This window comes from Morus notabilis, unplaced genomic scaffold (assembly GCF_000414095.1).
Source record: "Morus notabilis unplaced genomic scaffold, ASM41409v2 Scaffold437, whole genome shotgun sequence".
Taxonomy (NCBI): Eukaryota; Viridiplantae; Streptophyta; class Magnoliopsida; order Rosales; family Moraceae; genus Morus; species Morus notabilis.
This window is the reverse complement of record NW_010363915.1, coordinates 560267-569762: the sequence shown is the minus strand read 5'-3', so window position 1 is coordinate 569762 and position 9496 is coordinate 560267. Positions and strand designations below refer to the sequence as shown.

The 9496-nt window shown below is 33.7% G+C and overlaps 1 protein-coding gene across 1 annotated transcript; it reads right to left on the bottom strand.

Moving 5' to 3' along the window:
* Nucleotides 1–1158: 1158 nt before the first annotated feature.
* On the bottom strand, nucleotides 1159–8958 carry LOC21405877 (GEM-like protein 4). Its single transcript, XM_010105301.2, has 5 exons — nucleotides 8845–8958; nucleotides 8624–8704; nucleotides 8167–8444; nucleotides 7915–8061; nucleotides 1159–1260 (listed from the first exon to the last, which is right to left on the bottom strand). The coding sequence occupies exons 1-5, from the start codon at nucleotides 8921–8923 to the stop codon at nucleotides 1234–1236; spliced, it is 612 nt and encodes a 203-aa protein (XP_010103603.2). The 5' UTR covers nucleotides 8924–8958; the 3' UTR covers nucleotides 1159–1233.
* Between the last annotated feature and the right edge of the window lie 538 nt (nucleotides 8959–9496).

Sequence of the window (9496 nt, the reverse complement as noted above, 5' to 3'; positions counted from 1 at the left end):
TCCGACTTTCAAGGGAGCAGTATCATGAAAATTCAGTGTTAGAATCTCATTTTTATTTCGACAAATGACTTTTTACTTTTTAGGGTTTAGACATTTGATAAGTTAAAACGTACGTGCTGAAGTGGCAACGAAGCATTTGCACAAGAATTTCGATTGATTTTCTAATTTTTCAAAATATAGTCCTGAATATAAGAAGCTCATGGGGGATTTAGAGTGCGTTTGGTTTAACGATTCGTGCCATGGTTTGAATTATGGTTTGTGGCTCGTTACAGTATTTTCTCTCACAAAAAACACACGTAAATAAAAAATAATTCTGAATTATGATTCTGAATCCATCAACCAAACGTCTATTTAGTTATCTCAAGAGGACGTATGAGTACACTATCCTTGATGGAAACTTCATATAGTTCTTAAGAGGGTGTGTGAATTCAGTATAATTTTTTCTTGGCCTTGTTGTCCATGATAGAACTTTTAATTTGGATAAATTACTTTTTGAGTCGAATGAAATCTCATAAAGTGGTTGAAAGTGAGGACGATTGTTGAAATTTGGATGGAAATATGATTGGAATGTCATATCAAATGCATGGGGTGTTTCTGTAAAAATTGTAACAAGGTCATCAATTTGGGGAATTATGCAACAGTTGATTCAATTTAGAGGGGTAATTTATTAGATTAAAAGTCCAAAATGAAACTTGCTAATTGGTAAGATATTTAGGGGCAAAAGGTCAAAAACCTAGAATAAAATAATAGACTAAGGCCCTTAGCAAACATCAAATATTTCTTATCCCAAGCTAGCAGGAAAAAATGAGCTTCTTCCGGGTTTGCTTGTTATTGTGCCACTTCCGGCTCAATTAGGAACTAAGTACAATTTACAATGTATAAATGCAATGCAATCTATCAAGCTAAACCTGAATCCTTTATTCATTAAAATTCCTAGGAAATTGGACTAGATTAGGCAAATTATCTACTCAAAAAATACTCTGGAGATCGGAGAGCATCCCTAGAATATTATTGGGTAACTTTCAAATTATTTTACAATTGAAGTTGAGCTTTAAGTTTGATTAGGCAAACACAATTTGGGGGCCACTAAAAATGAGCAATCCTTAATAGAAGAAATTAAGAATTTGTACAGAAAATACAAAAGGTATCGAGCTGATACTAGTTTCACATTATAAAGATTATATACGTTAAAGCTGAGCTGCATGAAATAGGCAATTCTGCTTTCAACTTCCTCTACGCTTGAGAAACTGCTTGTTGGAGATACTTGAAAGATTTCTTGTAACTCAAGAAACCCATGAACCAGAAATCGAAGTTATCAACTGTTACTATTTCTATGTACTTCTGCGATGGTTTTTTTACATTCAAACTTTGGTTTACTCTCTTCATCTTGCTTACTGGGATCACAACCTGCAAAACTCATGAAGAACACTCAATTTGTTAGTACTATACATAGGAAGAAATAGATCAGAGATAGATTGATTGAATTTAAATTAGACTAGTTGTGAATGCTACCTTATAACGGGATCTGATTATTTCTCCATTAGGCGAGGAAACCTTGATCGACTTTCGGCTGCAAAACGCAATCTTTTCCGAGGAGATGAAGAGAAGGCCAGCAAGAGGACCGGCTGTGGTCGATAAATAGCATTGGGAAGCCTTCAGTAGTTTCTCTCCTTCTGTGACCCGAAATAATTGCTTAAATATTTTCTCGAATCCACGAAGTACTTGAAGAAACCGAGCTCCGAAGCTCAGCTTCCGTTGCTCTTTGATTCCATGCGCTATACTGTCAGCTTTGTTTCCAAGTTTCTTCATTCTGTTTAGCGCTAAATCTACTCTTCCTGTAATACCATGCAATAGACCATTTTCATTAGTGAGAAACAATATTTGTTAATCATGCATGAATACAGATATAATCTATACATATATATATATATATAGAGAGAGAGAGAGAGAGAGAGAGAGTTACTTCTTTTCAAAGCAGAAGATCCATCTTCAGCAAACTGATTATTGTTGTATTGTGTAGCTGTATTAGTTAGAAGTGCCATTGGAGACATCTTATCTAATGGATAAGCAATCAAGTGGATTGTAATTCCAGTGACCTGTCCCAGAATCGAAGTTTGGATCATTTTCGACGGGCCGCGAAATAAAATGATTATAGCACAGGAAAGCTATTGATCTGTTGATGGTTATTGAGGTATTTGTCAAGAGATTTCCATTTTAAAGTGGCATAAAAGCAATAGGTGAATCTTTAACTTTTTGGTGCCTGAGTCATCAGTGGCTCAGCAATGAGTATGAAGGCACGACATATGACTCCTTAAAGATAATATTTTTTAAAAGAAAAAGAAGGTCAGAAGATGGCATGTTTGCTAATTTGCTTTATGAGAAGACAATGTTGAAAAAAGACAATGTGGCATGTTTGCTAATTTACTGAATTAGGTCAGTTTCTTGTTGCATAAGAATCCCTTGGTCGTGAAATTTAAAGATGGAATAGAATATACTACGGCCCTCCATTTAGAATCATAGGGAAAAATATCTATATATTTTTAACGTCTAAAGAACTTTATGAATTATATTGATCAATTGAAGTTGTCACATAGTTCATGATATATATTGTATTGTGTTTGGAAGGGTGCACAACAGGACAAAATGGTGTTAGTTATTCTTATTTTTGAATTTGGATCAGAAGCAAGATTTCCTGAGGGGTCAGTTTGTTAGAAATTCCTTTGAAGACAAGAGGTATTAGTAAGAAGGCTCATTTCCATGTAGTTTTATTTATGCTATGTATTTAAAAAGAAAAAAAAAAAAAAAGGTCTAAAAAACAATTAAAAAACTTTCCCCGACTTAAAAAAAAAAACACTTTTCCTTATTGCTTGGGACAACTTTTCGTAAGGAATCCCAACCAAGACCTATGCAATTCCCCTTTTCCCTGATTATAACTGCATCTGCATGTGGAGTTGAAAGCTTTGTGATTTCAGCCATCTTTAAATTGCATTATGGTAAGAAAAGGGAAATGGAAGAGAGCAACCAGCGCTGTGTTTGTGTTTTCAGCCATCTTTAAATACCATTATGATAACAACTGCATATGTTTGATATTACATAGTGTTACACTAGGGTTGACGAATCGACCGTTCCTTTGGGTGACAAGCACCGAGGCCTCCCCGTTGAGGATCGATCGCTGACGCCGAGGGAACCAGTGTATCCAGGGTGCCCTTTAGACATCGAGAATTTGCGTGTGCTAACACGCGTCGAGAGCCCGCTCAGGTGGCGAGGGCCACGACGTCGAGACAGCAGCCCGATCAAATCCGCTGTCAGTCCAAGGAAAGATACACTGTATCAACTATCGCCACTGTTGAAGTCAGGAAATCAGGTATTGGGTAAGAGTGGTTAGCCTGACCGGGACGCAGTAATCATGGAAATTCAGCTGCCAAATCCCCGAATTAAGGGATAGAGGATGATCTCATCGGGAAATGCAGAGGGGGTCTCTCATATGTACAAGGCCTATAAATAGAGCCATGAAAATTCATTAAGTTTTTTACGCACACTACAAAACTGCTCCAGACTACCAGAGTTTGTAATCTACAACATATTAGTGCATGTATAAGTAGATGTAGGAAAAGAATTTTACCCGAACCACTATAAACTCTTATCTTTTTTATCTTATTTTGCATCATTAATCCCTAATTAATACGTGAGAGATTATCGTGAGTGTTATCGGAGAGTTAATTCCTTATTGACTGAAATCTACCGTCAACACATAGATTGATCTTAAATCCAACAGCCATAAGTAAGCAGATGTAACCATTTCACATATGAATTTGTAATGGGATGTTTGTTTCAAGGGTTCGTCCTTAGTTCTGAATCATGGTTCTTGATTTTCTACAGTATTTTTCTCTCACAAAAATTTTGAAGTTAAAAAATCAGACTCATGAATCACGATTTTAAACTCATAAATCAAACGTCTCATAACTTTTTTTTGGGTGTAATATGGAACAGTTAGATGTAACATGATGGTATATTACCTATAATTGAGTTTTGTATACTTCTATAATGAGTGTTACACGAACACACAAATAATCATACTCGGGAAGAAAAAAATTGTTATATTTGTTCAAGTGGTACGGCGGCCGAATTGAAAAAAATATTAAAAGATAATATACATGCCTATATATATATATATATATATATATAGGCATCTATATTATCTTTTAAACCAATCAAGTGTAAAAAACCTTGGTAAATGACAATATTAATCGACTGAGATGGTTAATCAGATTATTGACACTGCTAGTTCCTAAACTTTAAACATGGTTATATTTTATCTATAAAATTTTTTAGCATATTAGTTCTTCAACTTTAGATTTTTGACAGTTTGGTCACTAATACTTAAATTGACAAACAGTTTCAAAAAGTTAACTTAGATAATCAGATCCTTATTGCTTAATACATGGAAATTTATTTAAATAACTACAATAAGTATAAAATGCCATAGTTTTAACAGATTATAATATTAACGGAGAAAAGAGAAAAATTTATATATAATATAAATTTTCTATACAATTTTAAGTTTTCATGTGATTATCTGTGTTAAATTTCAAAAATTATTAGTCAATTTTAGTGGTAGGGATCAAAAATTCAAAAAAAAAAGTTCAGAGATTAATATGTTAAAATTAAAAGTTTGAGAACCAAAATATCATTAGGCTTTGTTAGATCTGTTTTTAAGACTGGTGTTATAGAGAGTATTGTAACACTTTTTAAAACACTGATGACTCAGCAACATTTAAGTTAATCAAGTAGGAACATTAAGCATAAAAATAAAGAATGCTAGAGATTAGTATCTCGGCTCGGTTAAGAAACCTACATCTACAAAGTAATGCTCAAACATTGAACAATCTACTAAGTCCAATTTAGTACAACCATGACTCGAACTTGTACACCTAAAGGCTTCCTCCTTGAAGTTGTTGCCACTGTGAAGAATCTCCTTAATGACATTGTTTAGCGAGCACCACTCGTCTTCAAACTGCAAGGATAATGTCCATCACTCATGGACTCAATAACCACATACGGTAACACCCATTTTTCTAAGTGACAAATTCGTAGAAATGGACGCTAGAAATTAACTTGAATAATGTTATGGTGTTATAATTAGTTAATTCTAACATCACGTTGAGTTATATTCTACAGGTGATCACGACGAGGACTTGTGGTGTAATAACAAATTCATGACAAATTGTTAAATTTTATATGATGATATGATGGATATATGTGTTGATTTAACACCATTAATAGATTATATGGATATATGGTATTACAAAATACATATACGTTCAATTTTAGTGTATATATATTATATATATAAAATATCAATAGCCAACCACCGTTTATATTATTGCACTTTGTTGGTGATGATTGGTTCTATGCTGAATTGTTAAGGGTGAGGATTAGAGATGCAACAATGGGCCGGGGCCTGTGGGTCGGCCCAAGCCCATCCTGACATAGAGACGGGCCGGGCCGGCACGGCCCGTCATTGTTCAAGGCACAACCCAGCCCATAAATATTGGTGGGCTGGGCTGGGCCAAATATATCAGCCCATGGGCCAAGCCGGGCTTGGGCCGGGCTGGGCCGGCCCATCCTGGCCTATATAGGCCCATAATGGCCCGGCCCAGCCTAGCCCATCTAGGCCCATAATATTTTTATGTTTTTTTTTCTTTTTTTTAGTAATTTTATAAATATCTTATGTATAATTATCTTTATTGTACTCTTTTTTTTCTTACCAAGGTTTTGTCTCACAGGGTTTTCCTTAGAAAGAGTTTTATTTAAGGAAGTAATCGTAAATAAAATATCAATTTTCATATTTCCATTGATCATTTTTCATATCATTTTTCACATAAAAATACTCCTTTTGAATCGTACGTTTTCACCTCCATTCCATTCCTATCATGATGTTTCGTGTTTTTTTTATTGATGGAGGGAGATGTTCATATATCTTCATAGTTTTGTGTATGATGGTTGTGACGTTATTGTTGAGGAAAGTGTTATGAGATTGTTATCGCTAACTTTTTAATTTTGTCACAATGATAATTTTAATTGATTGATAGAATGACATGTTTAGAATTTCTTTTACGCCTATTTGATTGTTAATCGTCTATTTTTCTTATTTATTTATTTTCTTACTGTTGATAATATTAGAAACACGTTTAGGTTATTTCCATGATTTATTTGAGTTATATATGAAGAAGTTAGGTGTTGATGAGAGTTGTTGTATGACGCATGTTTTAATAATTTTCAGATATGATTATGTTGGAAGCATGTTAGAAATGTGGTTAATATAATAGGCTGACATACATGATTTTTGATGAGTTTTAGACGATTTAAAGGAAATTTCTTGGCTAATTTTGGATTATAAAGTGCTGGAATTTTTATAGATTTTATGACTTACCTTTAGAATAGAGTTTGAGGGACCAAACGGATTTCGTTTTTCACAAATAAGGTGTCGTTGAAAGCTCTTGATGTCTATTTTCATTTAACACCAGTTCAGGTTATTTTGAGGTGTCTATGATTTGTTATGAACTTTTAAAGAGATAAAGGTCAGGCTGTCAGTTTTTATAAATTTTGTAATTTTTTGTAACTGTTGGGTTTTTGTGCCTCAATGTTATTAAATGATGAAATTAGTCATTTAGGCGTTGTTCCAATATGATGGATGGATTTGATGAATTAAGGTTTTTAATTTTATTATATTTATGATTTATGGCATGAACGGTTCTAGATGTGAGCACCCGAAGACTTCATTCATCGCGTCACCGTTGGAAAATTTTAAAAGGTTAAGGCGTTTAAGTAACTACACTCTCACCTGCAACATGAATTGAATAATTGAGAAGTCTATGATTTTGATGTTTATGATGATGTTATGATGCTTTTAATAATCCTCTTATGATGACATTTTGAAGAAAAATGTATATATGTATTTTTGAGAATTAAGTGAAGAAAAATAATTATTCTCATGATGACGTTTATTGTTGATGAATAAAAATGTTCATTTCCACTTGTGAGAATTAAATGTCTTACTGAGAATTAAATGTCTTACTAAGCCCGTGCTTATAAAAGTTATTTCATGTTGTAAATAATCTAAAGGGTAAAATGTAGCCATGGAGAATCTTAGAGCGGATGCGAGATAGAAAAATGGGAGAAACGATCATGAAATGAAAATGCTTAAATTTAAATAAAGTTTTAATTTTTACTGTTCATTATTTTGGAACTTTAGTTTATGATGGTTTTGATTTGAAGAATATTTTAGACTTTTTTTTAGTTTATTTCACGGTATAGATTTTAGCTTTTGTGCCTTTCAAACACAGTCGGCAGAGGACTTCCACACACGTTGAACAAAAATAGTACATACCCAAAAAAATCACACCATTAAATCAATCAATCTAATATTCTTTCGAATTGAGATTGCAAAAAATGAGCTTCTTTCGGGTTTGCCTGTTCATGTGCCACTTAACGCTTAATAAGGAACTAATTACAATTTACAACGTATAAATGCAATGCAATCTATCAAGCTAAACCTGAATCCTTTATTCATTAAAATTCCTTGGAAATTGGACTAGATTAAGCAAATTATCTACTCAAAAAATACTCTGAAGATCGGAGAGCATCCCTGGAATATTATTGCCTAACTTTCAAATTATTTTACAATTGAAGTTGAGCTTTAAGTTTGATTAGGCAAACACAATTTGGGGGCCACTAAAAATGAGCAATCCTTAATAGAAGAAATTAAGAATCATGATATATTTTTTCTCATTAACAAAAATTTGTACAGAAAAGACAAATGTATCGAGCTGATACTAGTTTCACATTATAAAGATTATATACGTTAAAGATTATATACTAGTTTCTCTACGCTTGAGAAACTGCTTGTTGGAGATACTTGAAAGATTTCTTGTAACTCAAGAAACCCATGAACCAGAAATCGAAGTTATCAACTGTTACTATTTCTATGTACTTCTGCGATGGTTTTTTTACATTCAAACTTTGGTTTACTCTCTTCATCTTGCTTACTGGGATCACAACCTGCAAAACTCATGAAGAACACTCAATTTGTTAGTACTATACATAGGAAGAAATAGATCAGAGATAGATTGATTGAATTTAAATTAGACTAGTTGTGAATGCTACCTTATAACGGGATCTGATTATTTCTCCATTAGGCGAGGAAACCTTGATCGACTTTCGGCTGCAAAACGCAATCTTTTCCGAGGAGATGAAGAGAAGGCCAGCAAGAGGACCGGCTGTGGTCGATAAATAGCATTGGGAAGCCTTCAGTAGTTTCTCTCCTTCTGTGACCCGAAATAATTGCTTAAATATTTTCTCGAATCCACGAAGTACTTGAAGAAACCGAGCTCCGAAGCTCAGCTTCCGTTTCACAGTTTCAGCGATCTTAGCCCCTAGTCCGACTGCAATTGCAACAATATAAGTAAAGTTCATCAAAACACAAATCACGCGAGCTTCTCGAGTCATTTTCTTATTGAATAAACATAAATGGAATATATTTTAATTACTGAGTGAGGGTTATCGTCAAGAAACATTTATCAGAATGAAAATTTTAAAATTTGAGTGAAAATTTTAGCTGTACCGTGCTCTTTGATTCCATGCGCTATACTGTCAGCTTTGTTTCCAAGTTTCTTCATTCTGTTTAGCGCTAAATCTACTCTTCCTGTAATACCATGCAATAGACCATTTTCATTAGTGAGAAACAATATTTGTTAATCATGCATGAATACAGATATAATCTATACATATACATCTATAGAGAGAGAGAGAGAGAGAGAGGGAGAGAGATAGAGAGAGAGTTACTTCTTTTTAAAGCAGAAGATCCATCTTCAGTAAACTGATTATTGTTGTATTGTGTAGCTGTATTAGTTAGAAGTGCCATTGGAGACCTCTTATCTAATGGATAAGCTATCGAGTTGATTGCAATTCCCGGAATCGAAGTTTGGATCATTTTCGACGGGCCGCGAAATAAAATGATTATAGCACAGGAAAGCTATTGATCAGTTGATGGTTATTGAGGTATTTGTCAAGAGATGTCCATTTAAAGTGGCATAAAAGCAATAGGTGAATCTTTAACTTTTTGGTGCCTGAGTCATCAGTGGCTCAGCAATGAGTATGAAGGCAAGACATATGACTCCTTAAAGATAATTTGTTTTAAAAGAAAAAAGATGGTCAGAAGATGGCATGTTTGCTAATTTGCTTTATGAGAAGACAATGTGGAAAAAGGACAATGAGGCGTGTTTGCTAATTTACTGAATTACGTCAGTTTCTTGTTGCATAAGGATCCCTTGGGAAATTGGTCGTTAAATTTAAAGATGGAATAGAAAATACTACGGCCCTCCATTTAGAATCATAGGGAAAAGTATTTAAATATTTTTAACGTCTAAAGAACTTTATGAATTATATTGATCAATTGAAGTTCTCACATATTTCATGATATTTATTGTATTGTGTT

What these genes read in the sequence shown, in the direction of transcription:
- LOC21405877 (XM_010105301.2), bottom strand. Translation starts at nt 8,923, where the DNA reads ATGGCACTTCTAACTAATACAGCTACACAATACAACAATAATCAGTTT. An exon ending in ATCTTCTGCTTTAAAAAGAA is followed by an intron (nt 8,705 to 8,844) that starts GTAACTCTCTCT and finishes ATGGTATTACAG; the next exon opens with GAAGAGTAGATTTAGCGCTA. An exon ending in TAATCAGATCCCGTTATAAG is followed by an intron (nt 8,062 to 8,166) that starts GTAGCATTCACA and finishes TGAGTTTTGCAG; the next exon opens with GTTGTGATCCCAGTAAGCAA.